The following is an 18,859-nucleotide window of genomic DNA, read 5'->3' as shown; positions in this document are numbered from 1 at the left end:
GCCCTACCATGTGATTTAAATCTTATTCCACAGCTTTTCATCACAGAAATTTGTAATTGAAAATTAAAAATGCCAAATTTTACTTAAGGATGCAAACTTTTAGGCACAGGAAAGAAGTCCATTAAATTCAAGTCAGTCCCTTTTTTTGATCAACCTTAACCTCACCTACCTCCCTTCTTGCAATACCCCAAAACAACCTGATGGCTCTTGAACCTGTTTATTCTATATGCTTACTTCAATGCTTTCCCCAGTATTTGTTCCACAGGTCGATTACCTTTTATGTAAAAAGACATTCTGCTTGACCTTCCTGATTACTCTTGCTCATTTTAACTAGTTTTTCTGGTACCTGTATTATGATTTTTTTTATTGGTTGTTTGTTTTAGACCAAGCCACAATGTATACCAATTCTGCAGGTCAGTTATACCACACAGCTTGAGATTTTGTAAAAACAGTTTTGGCTTTGAATCAATGCAATCTATGTACTTGAATTCTGAAAAGCCTTATGAGACCAGTAGCAGATAATTGCAATAGAGTCAAAGGGAGCTTTAAAATGGTCCCAAGCAGTCAGTTGGGCTGCCTAATACCTTTTAAACATGAATTTTTTAAATGAGCTATCTGCCCTTTGCTATCAATAATCTGACAAATCTGGACACTGGTGAGAGAAACATGGGTACAAGTTGTGAAATTGAATTCAATAAATCTGGTAATTTGAGCATTTATCAGAACATTTTACAGTAGAGCTATAACTCATTGTCACACTGTGAACCCTATTTTTCTTTTCAATTGTTTTTAATTTATAAAATGAACTGAAATTCAGACTTCAGAAAGTCTGACTTTCTTGACACATACTTGAAGAAAATCAATGCAATAAATTACAAAGCATATATTTGACCTTTAGGCAGAATTGTGCTAAAAGATTGATTAATAATTTGACCAATTTTAAAGCTGGGTTTATAAAATGTCAAAAGTTTCCAAAATGGTATCCATAACTTTTGTTAAGGGCGTCAAATTAACATCCTGTTGATTTGGCTCCATGTACCCTAATTAAAGATTGCATAAGCTTGTATCAGTCTCGCTTCTTACCGTATTGTTATACCAGCACTTTTCTATCAATATGAAGCAGTCAGGTTGATGATCTGACTATAACGCATTGAAGCCAAGAGATAATAGACCACCCATAGGAGGTAGTCCCTTATGCCATGCATAACTCCAGGTCAATACAAAGCCCAGGCAGCTGTTTTCCATGTTTTGATAACACAGAGCCCATGCAACCGCTAATAAGCAGAGCTGCACTATGTCACTGGGTGGAGTGTGATACCAACAGGCAATGTAACTTTGGTCTGATTGCGGTACCTGTAGTACAGCAGCACTCTCTTATCAACTCCCTGCCCCCAAGCAACAAATTCTGCCATGCTTGCAGTAACCATATGACATTCCCATTTAGTGGAATAACAAAACGTTATCAGCAGTCCAGAAAGCTTGTTGAGATATTTGTGAAAGGTAGAGTTTTTCAAATTAACAGTGCAAAGTACAGATGGGAATAAGTGTCTGGAACAGAGTTCACCAGGAAAGTGGAAAAACTTACCCTTTGACCTTTCACCGATAAATTGTAGCTGTTTCATTGACAGCAGTGTTAAACAATAGTTATCTTGGAGATTCAAATAAAAGCCTTGACATGGACTGGGGCTGGTCAATGGGGCCTTAATTTGTAGTGAGCTCAGTAATGTTAAAAAAAAAGCAACAAAATGGAAAATAAACACAAAACTAATGTTTCAATCATTTCATTTTATAATACATTCCAGATTCAAAGATACAAATCAAAGTGAATAAATAACTTTCTAAGACAATAGGCTTTTTATGCACATAGTTTGTTTAATGCAAAAAATATCCTTTAAACTGTTAATAATTGTTCCCACACAGAAATGCATACAGTAGGGACCTGTCAATGTTTTAGCGTGACATGCCATCTCTATTGTTGCACGATTCTGAAATTTTAGCTAAACAGCTGGTGTACTGGCTCTCCACATTTACAAGACTAACTCAACATCTTTGGAAGTGGAACCTGCAAACGAGATAAAAAGAAAAACATGAATTTCAGCATTTAGTTGAATTACTTAATTGTGAAATAAGAAGTTGCCCAAGGATATTTTATTATAGAAACATAGGAGCAGGAGTAGGTCATTCGGCCCTTCGAGCCTGCTCCGCCATTCAATGTGATCATGGCTGATCATCCAAATTCAGTACCCTGTCCCTGCCTTCTCCCCATATCCCTTGATCCCTTTAGCTTCACGAAATATATCCAACTCTTTCTTGAATATATTTAATGAACTGGCCTCCACCCCCCTCTGTGTCAGAGAATTCCACAGGTTCACCACTCTCTGGGTGAAGAAATTCCTCCTCATTTCAGTCCTAAATGGCTTACCCCTTACCCTTAGACTATGACCCCTGGTTCTGGACTCCCCGGCCATCAGAAACATCCTTTCTGCATCTAGTCTGTCCAGACCTGACAGAATTTTATAGGTTTCGATGAGGTCCCCTCTCAATCTTCTAAACTCCAGTGAGTATAAGCCCAATCCACACAATCTCGCCTCGTACGTCATTCCTGCCATCCCAGGTATCAGCCTGGTGAATCTTCGCTGCACTCCCTCCATGGCAAGAACGTCCTTCCTCAGGTAAGGTGACCAAAACTGCACACTATACTCAAGGTGCGGTCTCGCCAAGGCCCTGTACAACTGCAGCAAGACATCCTTGTTCTTGTACTCAAACCCTCTTGCTACGAAGGCCAACATACCATTTGCCTTCTTAACCGCCTGCTGCACCTGCATGCTTACCTTCAGCGACTGGTGCACAATAACACCCAGGTCTCTTTGCACTTCCCCTTCTCCCAATCTATTGCCATTCAAATAATAATCTGCCTTCCTGTTTTTGCCACCAAAGTGGATAACCTCACATTTATCCACATTATAGTGCATTTGCCATGTTTCTGCCCAATCACCCAACCTGTCCAAATCGTACTGGAGTTTCACGACATCCTCCTCACAGCTTACCCTCCCACCCAGCTTTGTGTCGTCTGCAAATTTGGAGATATTACATCCAATTCCCTCGTCCAGATCATTAATATATATTGTGAACAGCTGGGGTCCTAGGACCGATCCTTGCGGTACCCCACTAGTCACTGCCTGCCACTCGGAAAACGACCCGTTTATTCCAACTCTTTGCCATATATCCCCTTACGATTTAAAGAGTTAGCATTTGTGTGGTGCCTGATCACGACCTCGCAACATCCCAGAGTAGTTTACATCCAACAAATTATGATTGACGTGCAGTTACTGTTGTTACGTAAGCAAATGCAACAGCCAATTTGTGCACAGAAAGGTCCCACAAACAGCAAGCCAGATGAACGATCAGTTAATCTGTTTTGGGTGGTGTCACTTAAAGAAGGACTTTTGACCATAAGAAATTGTCAGAAATGATCATGCTGTCATACATGATTTATGATGGTTTCTGTTTTTTTTGTAAAATATATCCATTACATTTCAAAGTGTCAAAAGAATGAATTAGAAAGAAAGGCAGCCATTTCCTGCTGGTTTCCTAGCACCGGAGCCTGGGTTGAACAACCCACTGATGTGCACTGACTAAGCTTACATATGAAGAATGATTGCTTGGGTGAGGGACTAGGAGCTGCTCAGCACCCGTGGAACCGTATCCCAGCAATGAATCAACCCCTTCAGGAGGGAAAGAAGGAAGAAAATTGGCAAGAGGAATAATGCACTGACCATTGTGTTAAAGTATTTCCTGGAAATATATTCTATACTGTGACGGAGTTGAAGTGCACTGGTACAATTCCTAATATTCTGAGTAATGTCACAGTTTGAGCAATTTATTAATGACTCAGGACTTGGCTACTTAAGTCATTTATTTGGGGGTTTGATATGTTACTGTCAGTTCTGCAAACCTTTGTGTCCAGATACTTGAGTAAATCTGCAGGTGAATCTAATGTATGGTCAGGAGTACAATGTGCCTCGTCATCTATTACACATGGCAGACACAACTTCTCATATAAACATACATTAGACACCTTAATCATCATTTGATTATGCCCTAAATGAATAAATTATTGGTGATATCAGTGGAAAACTTTTATCACATTTGTATGATATTTCTGGTTTCTGTTGAGACATTAAGCCGTTTATTTAAAATTGGTTAACGCAGCTGCTAAAATAGACAAAAGAGTGTCATTTGTATGTGTTAAACACTGACAGTAATTTCTAATTCTAGGCTTTACACTAGAAAAAATAGGAGCAGGCGTAGGCCATTCGGCCCATTTACGTGTAGCAGAAAATGTCGGCATTAACCTCCCTCATTGCTGGAGCAAAGAATAATCTGAAGAGTTTTGTTAAAATTCTATTCAAGATTATTTTTTCTTTGGCACATCGGAGTAGATTTTAACCAATTACCACAGTGCTCACTTGCTCTGTGGGGCCGATGATTTAGTAAGAAAGAACTTTGCGTTTAAATAGTGTGCTTTTCACGTCATCAGGACTTTGCAAAGAAATTCATAGCCAATGAATTACTTTACTTTGCATTGGTGTTTACCAAGGAAGAGGACTTTGCCAAAACTATGGTAAACAAGAATGCTGTTGGGATGCTGGATGAGATGAAAATAGATAAAGAGGAGCTACTGGAAAGGCTGGCTGGATAAGTCGCCCGGTCCGGATGGGATGCGTCCAGGTTGCTGAGGGAAGTAAGGGTAGAAACTGCGGAAGTGCTGGCCACAATCTTCCAATCCTCCTTAGATACAGGGGTGTTGCCAGAGCACTGGAGGATTGCAAATGTTATACCTTTGTTCAAAAAAGAGAAGGCTAAACCTGGCAATTACTAGACAGTCAGTTTAACGTCGGTGGTGGGAAAGCTTTTAGAAGCAATAATCCGGGAGAAAATTAACAGCCATTTGGACAAGTATGGACTAATAAAGAAGAGCCAGCATGGATCTGTTAATGGCAAATTGTGTTTGACTAACTAGATTGAGTTTTTTGATGAGGTAACAGAAAAGGTGAATGAGGGCAGTGTAGTTGATGTGTATATGGACATTTAAAAGATGTTTGATAAAGTACCACATAATAGACCTGATAGCAAAACTGAAGCCTATGGGTGTGATCAGGCACCATACAAATGCTAACTCTTTCTTTAAATTGTAAGGGGATATATGGCCTATAATAAAATATCCTTGTGCAATTTGTAGCAGCATGGATACAAAATTGGCTAAGGGATAGAAAACAGAGAGTTGTGGTGAATGACTGTTTTTCAGACTGGAGGGAGGTATACAGAGGTGTTCCCCAGGGTTCAGTACTAGGACCACAGCTGTTTTTGATATACACTAATGACATGGACTTGGGGGTACATAAGAAATAGGAGCAGGTGTAGGCCATGTGGCCCCTCGAGCCTGCTCCGCCATTCAATAAGATCATGGCTGATCTTTTACATCAACTCCACTTTCCTGCCCTATCCTCATATTCCTTGATTCCCTTAGTGCCCAAAAATCTATTGATCTCAGTCTTGAATATACTCAACACTGAGCATCCACAGCAACGTTCCCTTTAAGCTGCACTGCTGCGTAATGCTCCAGGGATCCCGCGCATGCGCGGTATTTTGAATGGCCCGTGCGGCCCCTTAAAGGGAGCCAAAAAAAATTAGACGGAGCATTGATCCACAGCCATCTGGGCTTGAGAATTCCAAAGATTCACAACACTCTTGAGTGAAGAAATTCCTCCTCATCTCGGTCCTAAATGGCAACTCCTTATCCTGAGACTGTGACCCCTGGTTCTAGATTCTCCAGCCAGGGGAAACATCCTCCCTGCATCTACCCTGTCAAGCCCTCCAAGAACTTTATACATTGCAATGAGATCACTTCTCATTCTTCTAAACTCCAGAGAATATAGGCCCATTTTACTCAATCTCTCCTCATACGACAGCCCTCTCATCCCAGGAATAAATCTAGTGAACCTTCGTTGCACCCCTCTAAGGCAAGTTTATCCTTCCTTGGCTAAGGAGACCACAACTGTGCACGGTACTCCAGGTGTGGTCTCACCAAAGCCCTATTTAATTACAGCAAGGCTTCCTTACTGTTATACTCCAACCCTCTTGCAATAAACGCTAACATACCATTTGCCTTCCTAATTGCTTGCTGAAACTACATGTTAACTTTCTGTGATTTGTGTAGAACGCCCAAATCCCTCTGAACACCAACATTTACTAGTCTCTCACCTTTTAAAAAATGTCCTGCTTTTCTATTCTTCCTACCAAAGTAGATAATTTCACATTTCCCCACATTATACTCCATCTGCCACCTTCTTGCTCAATCGCTTAACTGATTTATATCCCTTTGCAGCCTCCTCACAGCTTACTTTCCCATCTAGCTTTATCATCAGCAAATTTGGATATATTACACTCCATCCCCTCATCTAAGTCATTGATATAGATTGTAAATAGCTGAAGCCCAAGCACTGATCCTTGCAGCACTCCACTAGTTACAACCTGCCAACCCTAAAATGACTCGTTTATTCCTACTCTCTGTTTTCTGTCCGTTAACCAATCCTCAATCCATGCTAATATATTACTCCCAATCCCATGAGCCCTAATCTTGTGTAGCAACCTCTTATGTGGCACCTTATCGAATAATTTCTGAAAATCCAAATATACTCCATCCACTGGTCTCCCTTATCTACCCTGTCAGTTACACTCTCAAAAAGCTCTAATAGATTTGTCAAACAAGGTTTCCCTTTTATAAATACGTGTTGACTCTGCCTAATCCTAAGTGTCCTGTTACCACGTCCGTAATAATAATAGAGCTCAATTTCAAAATTTACAGATGACACGAAACTTGGAAGTGTAATAAATAGTGAGGAAGATAGTAAAAACTTCAAGAGGACATAGACAGGCTAGTAGAATGGGCAGACACATGGCAGATGAAATTCAAAGCAGAAAAGTGTGAGGTAATACATTTTGGTAGGAAAATGAGGAGAGATAATACAAGCTGAGGTGATCTGGGGTGTTTGTGCACAAACCTCTGAAGGTGGTAGGACAGGTTAACAATGCAGTTAATAAAGCATATGGGATCCTGGGCTTTATAAATAGAGGCAGAGAGTACAAAAGCCAGGAAGTTATTCTAAACCTATATAAAACACTAGCTCGGCCCCAGCTGGCGTATTGTGTCCAATTCTGGGCGCCACACTTTAGGAAGGACATGAAGGCTTTGGAGAGGGTACGGAAGAGAATGGTTCCAGGGATGAGGGATTACAGTTATGTGGATAGAGTGGAGAAACTGGGGTTGTTCTCCTTAGCGCAGAGAAGGTTGAGAGGAGATTTGATAGAGGTGTTTAAAATCATGAAGGATTTAGATAGAGTAAATAAAGAAAAGCTTTTTCCACTGACTGAAGGGGCGATAACGAGAGGGCACAGATATAAGGTGGTCGGCAAAAGAACCAGAGACGACATGAGGAAAAACTTTTTAATGCAATGAGTGGTTAGGATTTGAAACGCGCTGCCTGATAGACTGGTGGAAACAGATTCAATAGTAGCTTTCAGAAGGGAATTGGATAAATACTTAAGGAGAAAAAATTGCAGGGATATGGGGAAAGAGCGGGGGAGTGGGACTAATTGGATTGCTCTTTGAAGGAGCTGATGCAGACTTGATGGGCTGAATGGCCTCCTTCTGTGCTGTAATATTCTATGTTTCTATGCAGTCACTCTTGTAATTTAAGGGCTTGGATTCAAGCTCCTGGTGGCTTATTGCATAACTGTATGGCTTACTGTGGTACTGAGCTTCCAGACTATGAAAGTCCCAGGTTTGATCTTTGGTTTGTGTTGCGTTAGCTTATCTCAACCAGAAGAGACGTATAGGCACGACAATTGGCCATAATTCTCTTGGGTTAGGGATGGAAATATTGGTTTTGATACCTGCTCCAATCACTATCCAGTATCCCGTGCTGGAAATTCAAATTGTGTGAAAGTCAAGTGAGCTCAGCTGCTGACATTTACTGTCCAGATATTAAGAATACCCACTCCAGCTAAGTATCAGAGGTTGCCAGCATCCATGGGAACATAGTCCAGTTTTTGAAATGAAGGGTGATAAAATAGCATCAGGCCCATCAATGCTCACCCCTAGCATGAATCAGCCTCTTCAAGAGAGGAGGGGGAAAAGGGAGAGTACAGAAAAGGTTAAAAAAAAATCTTAGCCTCTATCCCAATTTTCTTTACCCAATGAAAACAGAATATTCTCCAAAATGAGATGAACTATGTCCTGCTGAATTGTCACCTCATCCTCAATGTTGTAAAGGAAGATACTTTCACGTTTACTTGTATCTCTGATTTGCTTAATTAACCATATTTTAAACTGCTGACTAGATTAGGAATGGATATTTTCTGCAGAATTTTCCTGAGAAGTGACATAATCAGGTATTACCTCAGAAACCACATGAATGGGAATAGTTGTTCAATTTCTCCATTCAGGTATCATTAAAATAAAACTACATGATGTCATGGGTGCGATTTTCACACAAACTCTACCAAACAATTTCAAAACATAAATTATAGGGCTGACTAAGAGTTACTGACCAGTGTATAGACATCTCCTTTACAACATCTAAAACAAGGTGACTATTCAGCAGAATACAGTCCCCCTTTAACTTCACTTCATAATTCATTGAGTTAAGAAATGGTAAAGTCCCTTTTTACAATACTTCTGTCTTTTTGTGAGTTCAGTTACCAAATCTGGACACAATTCTACAGGTATTGTAGTATTGTGTAACAACAATGATTTAGGGAGTGTTAGTAGTGCTTTCTGAGACTTGAAATTTTCCAAGATAATGCAATACTGCCAGGGCCTCGCATACAGCAAGAGGCTTATCAGAAAACTACTGGTGCATTGCCCTCGATTTTCCATCCATTGAAATGAATGGACTGAAAATGGCAGACTGTGCACAATGACTTTGCAATAAGCTGCCTGCTGTGTGCAAGGTCCCAGTAGTGGCACGTGGTCTGGGAAACTTTCACCCATAGTCTAACATTCTGCTTGCAAATCAATTTGGTGATGGTTTTTGTGTTTTGTGGTTGAGACAAAATGTGTGTCTTTTGGAAGGAGGGTTAATTTTAGTATGTGTGAAAAATTACTGGATGGAACAAGAATGGTGTAGTATTGGCAGGTGGTGCAACTTTATAGATACAAGTAGTCCCAGTTATAGTCAGTGATATTTTCATACTGTGATAAGGTTCATATCAAACAGCAATCGTCAATAACACAGTTTATTTCAGCATCAGTTGCATAGATTTTTTTGTTATCTCACAGCTGTATAAAATAAGGGTGAGCGAAGCGATGCTGAACACTCAATAATTTGTACATCCTATTTTACGCTCATGTGGAACTGAAAACATTCAACAGAAATGAAATATTTATACTATGAATGAAGAAGAATGCATAACAGAAGTGAAGTAACAAATTAGCTATGAAGCATTTTATCAATAGTGGAGAAAAATCGGATTGTATGGCTATCTACTGAGTCACAATTTTAAATAGAGAATAATGGATACCTGGGAATGATTGCAAGGTAGTACACTCATGGAAGTTTGCATGATGCAGAAACCAGACAAATAACATTCTAAAATAACAACAGAAAATGCTGGAAATACTCAGTAGGCCAGGCAGCATCCGTGGAGAGAGAAACAGAGTTAAAGTTTCAGGTCTGGGATCCTTCATCAGAACTGGAAAAAGCTGGAAATGTAACAGATTTTAAGCAGGTGCAGAGACGGGGCCGGGGGGGGGGGGGGGAGAGAGGTTTAGGAGGGGAGGAAGGAATTGAAAGAACATGCTGTGAAAATGTTGCAAATGGGAATGGCAAAATCATACTGCATGAAAAATGGGGGCAGGGATTATTATCTGAAATTGTTGAACTCCATATTGAGCAGGCTGTAAAGTGCCCAATCGAAAGATGAGGTGCTGTTCCTCTGTTGTTATTTCAGATTTCCAGCATCCGCAGTATTTCGCTATTAAATAACATTCTAAGCTTTTTTAAGAGATCAGGGTGGGGATCTGAGTAGGATTGAATCAAAGAATAAGAACATAAATAGTGGTTAGCACTGTTGCCTCACAGCGCCAGGGACCCGGGTTCGAATCCGGCCTCGGGTGACTGTCTGTGTGGAGTTTGCACACTCTCCCCGTGTTTGCGTGGGTTTCCTCCGGGTGCTCCGGTTTCCTCCCACAGTCCAAAGATGTGCGGGTTAGGTTGATTGGCTATGATAAATTGACCCTTAGTGTTAGGGGGATTAAATACGTGGGGTTACGGGGATAGGGTGGGATATGTGTTGGTGTAGGGGTTACGGGGATCGGGTGGGATATGTGTCGGTGCATGCTCGATGGGCCGAAATGGCCTCTATCTGCACTGTGGGGTTTCTGTGATTCTGTGATAAGAAATAGGAGCAGGAGTAGACTATTTGGCCCCTCGAGCCTACTCCGCCATTCAATAAGATCATGGCTGACTTTCTACCTCAACTCCACTTTCCTGCACTATCCCCATATCCCTTGATTCTCTTAATATCCAAAAATCTATTGATCTCTGCCTTGAATATACTCAACGATTGAGCCTCCACAGCCCTCTGGGGTAGAGAATTCCAAAGATTCTCTGAGTGAAGAAATTTCTCCTCATCTCAGTCCTAAATGGCCGACCCCTTATTCTGAGACTGTGGCCCCTGGTTCTAGACTCCCTAGCCAGGGGAAACATCCTCCCTGCATCTACCCTGTCAAGCCCTGTAAGAATTTTATATGTTTCAATGAGATCACCTTTCATTTCTTCTAAACTCTAGAGAATATAGACCCAGTCTACTCAATCTCTCCTCAACATATCCTACAAAGAGGTAAAGCTAAGGGTAATCATCTGTAATATCCTCCAGTTATAAAGAAGAGCTATGACTGAAATGTCAATATTTTTCTTTACAAATGCTGCTTGACTTGCTGTTTCTGTTTTTATTTCAGATTTCCAGCATCTGTAGTATTTTTGAACATTTCTAGGCTTGTTAAATGAAATTAGTTGAAAGTTTGACTTTTTTAAAATGTATGGAACTTAATTCAGTATTAACCAAAAGTCTTGATTGTGCAAGAGAAATTGCTACAAGTTATAACTGATAGCAGATGAATGGTGTTGATTGGAAATAAGTTCTAAACCACCACAGGGACTTTATGGAAATACTACTCACAGATTTTAAATAAGCCACGCTGCTCTGACGAATATCATTTAACAACTGATCTCGAGGAGTATCTTCAACTATAGGTGCTTGTCGAGCCCTGGGAACTGGCTTTAATGACCTTATAACCGCCTTCAGGTTTGGTTTGTCATTCCCATCTGTTCTGTCTTGATCAGCATTGCTTTTACTTTGTTTTTTGGGAGTTTTTCTGAGTTGCACTCGTGAAGCAATGCTTTTCGGGCGATTGTGAAAGGCATTGGGTGGGATGGAAGGATGCTCATAGATGGTGGAGAAATTGGGTACATATTCACCCAACATCTCCAGCAGGCCAGGAGGGATTTTCTGACAGGCATTCACCATCACTTCTTGTTCCTGCGCAAACTGGTTTCTCTGCTGCTCCAGCCTTCTTTGCCTCTGTTGATCCAGATTGCGGCTCAGCAAGTTGGTGACCACCATCCTGGGGCCTGGCAGCTCAAAGTGATAACCCAACTTCAGCAGCGTGGTGTTGGCTTTCAGAAGTCTGGCAATCTCCATCTCAGCGTGGTGACCCAACATATGTCTCTGGTTGTGAAACCTCAGCTCAGTGAGGATCTCATTGAACTGCAAGCACCTCATGATAGCCACGATACCTTTGCCTGAGATGAAGTTGGACTCGATGTTGAGGGTAACGATTTTCTTGTTCTCCCTCAGCATGTTGGCCATGGCAAAGGCGATATTGTCATCAGCGCCAGTATTAGTGATGCTGAAAGTGGTGACATACTTGTTCTTCTTCAAAGCTTCCACGAAGCTTTGCAGCATATCTTTAGGGATGTTTTCCACATTGTTCAGGTTGACCTCTTTAAGATCAGGTTTGTTTTTGCGAATATTTGCCAAAGACTCATCTAAAAGCGTTGGGTTTCCTGAAGGTCTGGCAGTCAGTTTGAGGAAACTACTGTCCAGTCCTAGCTTCTTTCCTGCCTTTACCTTGCCCGTTTTCACCTCAGTATTTTCTTGGTTTTCTTTGGGTGGTGTAGAAATTTCTTCTTCGCTGCATTTCTTGCTGTCATTGCCTTCACCCTCCTCTTCTGTGGAGGAGCCCGGCTCTCTTTTGTTATATAGGGGCATGGTGTCTTCAATCTTCCGCTGGTCGGTGGGTTGATCTGGGCTGCTCTTCTCTGATCTCTCCTGTGGATTACTGCTCTTGTCTTCAGGTTTAGGTTCGGGTTCGGTCACTTGCAGATCTTTGGTTTGCTGATTCTTCAACATCTCCATCGTCTCCTTCTCTTTTTCCGATTTGTATTTGATCTCTTTGCTCTCCGGCTTACCATCTTCCACTTGTTGAATCCTCTGGCCATTTCCATTCAGATATTTGGCACTTTCTTCTTCTTTATCTCTGTTTCTTGCTTCACTTTTACTCTTTCCTCCCTTACAGTCATTTTCAGCTTGCGGTTCTTCCGCTTTCTTTGTTGCATTTTGCTGTTGGAAAGAAAAACTTTTAGTTTTGTGAATGTTTTGCTTTTAGGTAAGGTAGAGTTTCCTAACTCTGATAAAGCTCAGGCATAACGTTCACAAACATCACTGACACTACTGAATGCAACCCTTCCATCCAGAGTTAGATTGGATCATTTACAACCCTTTCTAAGCATTTACTAAATATTTCCACTGTTACATTTCATAGGGCCACAAGTTAAACTCCTATAGGTACTGAACGAGTAAATAAATTATTACCACAATACAGCCAGCTAAAGCTAACAACTTTGGTGAACTTACTGAGTTTCTATTTATACATCTGACTGTGTGTCTCCGCAGCACAGGGTTAGATTCCACATGGCGATAGGAATGGAGCAGATACTCAGTACCATCAATAACGGGCAATACAGGGAAAAAATGGTCCGTTTATCTGGCAGATTCCCAGTATCCCAGATACTGTGAATAGTGTCAGTAATTATTACCGTGGATACAGTTACCTAGGTTTCGCGAATATATTTCTCACGGTTGGTTACACTGAGTTTCATTGAGCCAGAGTCACTCTGCCTTCCTGTCACCCCTCGCCAGTTCTCTCTAGTGCCATTTCCCTGGATATGCCGGTTTTCCCCACACACTCACCTCGCTCTCTAGCAGAGTGACTGGGATCCTTTCTTCCTCCAAGAGTCGGCTCGATTCCTTCTCCCAGTACAAGTAGTCAATCAGGGACCGGTGATCGAAGGAGCCGGTGGGGGCTTTCTCCGTGAGACCTTTCTGCCTCTGCCCTAAGGGCACAAGCGGGTCAGGGTCGAGATCTTCCATCTCGGTTTGAAGTTGCTTTAATTCTTCGGGCGACAGAGTTGCGAGGATTTCGTCCTCATCCAGTTCCCCACTGTTTGGTTCTTGGTCTTCAGCTTCGTCCGACATGGTGCCTTCGAGAGTGTAACAACTGAAAGAAGAATACTGGGCAAGTTTGGGTTTCAGCGGGAGACTTGCCCTTCCGATATGTCCCTCTTCCCGGAGAAAGTGTGCACAATCCAGCGCGAAGCACTAATCCAGCAATCCCCATCTGCCGGAGGTCTATATTAAGCACAGCCCTGTGCCAAAGTATTTTGGGGATCTGCAGGCTACAGTGCTGCTCTCTCTTCAGCAGCTTCTGTCAGCTGCAAGAGTCACCCTGACATTTCACTACAGCTGGGTCCCTTTCTCGTCAATCCACAGGTCACAGAAGGTTTTCGAGAACATTCGATTGGCAGCCTAACCTAAAACTACTCGCAAAGGTTGGGACACAGCATTTACGGTGTAAATATTAGCGTATCTACTTCACGAGGTCTATGTGTCAATAGTGGAGTCGTAGGGACGCGCGAACATCCTGTGAGCTCAGAGTTATTTATTGGGATTACTTGTTCGAACTGGGAAGAGATCTGATTACAGAAGGGCTGCGGTTGTTGATCCGGTGGGAACTTGATTTTGCTGCTGAATTTGAAGGTGGCCTCCACAGCAGTTTCTCGAAGTTCCTTCCAAGCAAACTCTTTATGCCTTAAGTGCCCCACACTCTGCAGTGCTCCATAACTGTACTTCAATCTCTTGGAAAGCCCCCCAAACCCCCCTGAGATGCAGATGTAGAAGCATAATTGAGAAATACATATTTACTGACAGGAACAATTAAAGGAGTTGTCTGAATGGAGAACAGACAGAGGAATGTACTAAGCCCGGGAGGGATTATGTGGCTATCTTCAAAACTAGATACATCTACATGTGTATGCGGGAAACCAAAGAAGTTGCTTTTAGACCTTAGCAAATAACAAATACAAAATAAATTATGTAGAAACAATGATTTTCTAGTTTGCTTAAGTCAAACTAAAGCTGAAACTGTCAAAAACACCTGTTGGATTAAAAATTACTTTTTAATTATAGTGTAGGGTGACCATATTTTCTAAACCAAATCCGGGGACGCACAGGGTGGGAGCACAGCAAAGAAGCCAGGACGGAAAATGTAGTTTTACGCAGCGTAGCGAGGCAACATTTTTTAGCAGCCGATATTTTAACAGTTGCACATATACACGACAAACGCAAAACAAAGTGTGCCTATAAATACCGCGGATGTGACGTCACACTATTGAAGTGCATTCAGACACCGTTTATATAAAGAATATACAATAACACTGTTCAGGAAGGTCATTTTTTTGTACCCACTGTCTATACGACCTATTCAGAAAATCTTCATATCACTGCCCATGTCATTTTCCCCCCCACAGATTTATTAATGATTGCTGTGCTATCTCCGCATTTAAAGGCAGCAATTGACCGAGTGTGGCATCAAGGAGCCCTAGTAAAATTGAAGTCAGTGGGAATCAGGGAGAAAACTCTCCACTGCCTGGAGTCATACCTAGCACAAAGGAAGATGGTTATAGCTGTTGGAGGACAATCATCTCAGCCCCAGGACATCGCTGCAGGAGTTCCTCAGGGCAGTGTCCTAGGCCCAACCATGTTCAGCTGCTTCATCAATGACCTTCCCCCCATCAAAAGGTCAGAAGTGAGGATGTTTGCTGATGATTGCACACAGTTCAGTTCCATTCGCAACTCCTCAGATAATGAAGCAGTCCATGCCCAAATGCAGCAAGACCTGGACAACATTCAGGCTTGGGCTGAAAAGTGGCAAGTAACATTCGCGCCACACAAGTGATAGGCAATGACTATCTCCAACAAGCGAGAGCCTAATCACCTCCCCATGACATTCAACGGCATTACCATTGCCGAATCGCCGACCACCAACATCCTGGGAGGGGGGTCATCATTGACCAGAAACTTAACTGGACCAGCCACATAAATACTGTGGCTACAAAAGCAGTTCAGAGGCTGGGTATTCTGCGGCGAGTGTCTCACCCCCTGACTCCCCAAAGCCTTTCCACCATCTACAAGGCACAAGTAAGGAGTGTGATGAAATACTCTCCACTTGCCTGGATGAGTGCAGCTCCACAAACACTCAAGAAGCTCGACACCATCCAGGACAAAGCAGCTCGCTTGATTGGCACCTCATCCACCACCTTAAGCATTCACTCCATCCACCATCGGCGCACTGTGGCTGCAGTGTGTACCATCTAGAAGATGCATTGCAGCAACTCGCCAAGGCTTCCTCGGCAGCACCTCCCAAACCCGTGACTTCTACCACCTAGAAGGACAAGGGCAGCAGGCACATGGGAACACTATCACCTCCAAGTTCCCCTCCAAGTTACACACCATCCTGACTTGGAAATATATCGCTGTTCCTTCATCATCGCTGGGCCAAAATCCTGGAACTCCCTCCCTAACAGCACTGTGGGAGTACCTTCACCACAAGGACCGCAGCGGTTCAAGAAGGTGGCTCATCACCACCTTCTCAAGGGCAATTAGGGATGGGCAAATAATGCTGGCCCTGCCAGCGATGCCCACATCCCAGGAACGATTAAATAAAAAGAAAACCGGCATGATGACTTTGTTCCTTCTAGTGGACTACGCGTAGAGATTAACCTCCATCAACCAGCACTAGTCTCTGACGGTTTGCCCATGTTCCTATCTTTAGTTTGCACACTGATGACCACAAAGTACAACCAAACAGCATCCATCCGTTAGTTTCAAGCTTTCTGTACACTGACTGACACCCACCTCTACCTCTCCACCGTCTCAACACTTTCATTGCTTTTATGTTGTCAGATTGCTCGTCTGACATTCATTCCTGGATGAGCCAAAAATTCCTCCAGTTAAACATTGCGAACACCTAAGCCATTGTTTTCAGCCCCATTACAAACGCTGTTCCTTGACCACCGATTCCTTCTCTGTTCCCTGGCCACTATCTCAGGTTGAACCAAAGGATTTGTCACCACAGCGTCCCTGAACTGAACTTCCAACTCCATAATCCTCTCCATCACAAAGACCGCCCACTTCCACATCTGAAACATTGCATATCTCTGCTCCTGCTTTAGCCCACCTTCCCTCCTAAAGCTGAGGGTTTTCAGCTTTCAAAATTTTCTCCAGTATATGTATTATGGAAATTCCAATGATCTCGCCAACAACACATGAAAGGAGCTCACAGACTTGTTTGAGATTAAGAGCATCGATTCCTCTGTCTCTGCCACCCCCCCAATCCCCTTGTCCACCAAGCCAAACCTCTCCCAAGGCTCCCCTGTTCCTGAGCCCTGAACCCATGTCTTTCTCTAGTTTCTCCCTTAGCTCCTGCTCTTTCTGTGTGAAGGAGACCCACTTCCTGGCTCCCTTGACCCCATTCCCACTAGACTGTTGGCCACTAATGTACTACTAGTGTTTATTTCAGTATCACTGCACATAAGCTAAAAACAATGACGAATGGGTCTAAAAAGTAAATCTGTGGGCCGTAAAGATTGATTAAAAAAATCTACATATGCTAGAAATTTGAAACAAAAACAAACAGATCAGTCAGCATCTATGAAAATAAATAATTTTTTGGGGACCAGAGTTCTTTAGAACTAGGGGTTGAAAAAAGCACCTCAATTAGTAAGAACACAAGATCTTCAAGTACTTAAAAGATACCGGTTAAACAAACTTGGGGGAAAAATTTGTGCATGCCAACAGAATTGCCGGTGTCACCGACAACTTGAGTTACCGGCCACTGAAAATGGCCGCAACTCTACCATTGAAAAATTGGCTCTGGAGGTTGGCGATGTGGAAAGCAGCGCTATCTTACCGTGCAACGTCCTCCTGGTGGCATTATTGGAGGCCTCTGACCCAAAGTTCCCATCCACAGTCAGCGTTGCTGCTTCTTACAGCCTCTGGGAGCGAGGCTGTGGATTCACAAGGCATTGTGGGAAATTAAAGGGGCTATGAATTAAAGGGACAATGCATTCAAGACTGATAAAAATGAAACTCAAGTGAAAAAATGCATCTTTCAGCCCTTACTGCCATTCAAAATAAACATAAACATTAAAAGTAATTCCTAAATGGCAGCATTAAACTCTTAAAGCTGAATTATTAATAATAATAATAATAATAATAATAATCAACTTTATTGTCATTGTTAGTGCACAAGTGCAGTACAACGAAATGTAGGCTTGCGGCTCCCGAGAGTGTACATTTAGATTAAGACATTTAAACATTCAACATTCATTTGGCTTGTAATACATTAACATAAACATAATAAAGTGCATTGGCAGATGTGCAGGCTTTAGAGTTTATTTGTGGAGTTCAGTAGGATGACAGCCCTGGGAAAGAAGCTGTTCCTAAATCTGGTCGTTCGGATGCGAATGCATCTGTAGCGTCTCCCAGATGGCAGGAGGGCGAACAGACTGTGGCTGGGGTGGGTAGGGTCTTTGATGATGGTCCATGACCTCCGTAAACAGCGTTCCTGGTATATGTGCTCTATGGTAAAAAAAATGGCAAAAATGCTTCAGCACTAACATAAATGGCTCAGTAAGCCAGGGAAGGGGCACCCAGGGTCTTGCATACAGCACTCCAGCTTTGTGCAGGGGGTCAGCGCTGCAAGTGAGGTCCTCTACCCACAGAGGCTAGGAGGCTCTCCAGAAAGAACGACGTGGGACCACATCACCGAGGCCGTCACTGTCAGTAGTGTCGCCCCCACCACCACCTGGCTCCAATGCCCAAAGAAGCTTCATGACTTCAGACCATTGGTCAAGGTCAGTGAATGCATCTTCAAAAGCTGTCTCCTACCAACTGCATCACTAGCCTCATACACTGCTCAATGCATGACTCCCCCGCCCCCATCACTCACCTACCAACAATCTGTATCAATCACGAGGCATATCACCCATTCCTAGCCTCACATCACCTTCTTGGAGGAGACGGTGCTGGCCATTCTTGGCAGGGGCATGGCAGAGCCCTTGGCCAGCAGTGGGGCTGAAAGGATACAAGATGCTGGCATCCTCACACATAATCCTCCTTCTCGCATGCACCTCTTGCTTTCCTGCCCGCCCCTCACCACAACTGCACCCTTGTGCCTTCCTCATTTCACACATGCAAGAAATGCACCCTGCCCAGCCAGTGGTTGACCAAGAAGAGGGAGAGGAGAGTGAAGAAGAAGAAGAAGGAGCACCGTTACTTGATTTCACACTCCCAGCCACCAACTCCTCAAGGTCCACCAGCAAGGCCATTTGCAGCGTCCCCCATTGAAAGTCAGTAGCCTTCCACCAGCCATGCTGCAGCCACTGGGGTAGCA

General features: G+C 42.8%; 1 protein-coding gene across 1 annotated transcript; it reads right to left on the bottom strand.

Moving 5' to 3' along the window:
* Positions 1-1,765: 1,765 nt before the first annotated feature.
* lmod3 (leiomodin 3 (fetal)) lies at positions 1,766-13,850 on the bottom strand. Its single transcript, XM_086001458.1, has 3 exons — positions 13,318-13,850; positions 11,245-12,687; positions 1,766-2,062 (listed from the first exon to the last, which is right to left on the bottom strand). The coding sequence occupies exons 1-3, from the start codon at positions 13,600-13,602 to the stop codon at positions 2,036-2,038; spliced, it is 1,755 nt and encodes a 584-aa protein (XP_085857584.1). The 5' UTR covers positions 13,603-13,850; the 3' UTR covers positions 1,766-2,035.
* Between the last annotated feature and the right edge of the window lie 5,009 nt (positions 13,851-18,859).

Source organism: Somniosus microcephalus, chromosome 11 (genome assembly GCF_052327205.1).
Source record: "Somniosus microcephalus isolate GS21.2 chromosome 11, FLI_Smic_1.0, whole genome shotgun sequence".
Taxonomy (NCBI): domain Eukaryota; kingdom Metazoa; phylum Chordata; class Chondrichthyes; order Squaliformes; family Somniosidae; genus Somniosus; species Somniosus microcephalus.
This window is presented reverse-complemented; position numbering and strand designations above follow the sequence as displayed.

Excerpts from the sequence above, each read along its gene's own strand:
- lmod3 (XM_086001458.1), bottom strand. The coding sequence starts at position 13,602 with ATGTCGGACGAAGCTGAAGACCAAGAACCAAACAGTGGGGAACTGGAT. Across the intron at positions 12,688-13,317 it reads TCACTCTGCTAGAGAGCGAG|CAAAATGCAACAAAGAAAGC; the intron begins GTGAGTGTGTGG and ends TCTTTCCAACAG. Across the intron at positions 2,063-11,244 it reads GCGTGGCTTATTTAAAATCT|GTTCCACTTCCAAAGATGTT; the intron begins GTGAGTAGTATT and ends TCTCGTTTGCAG.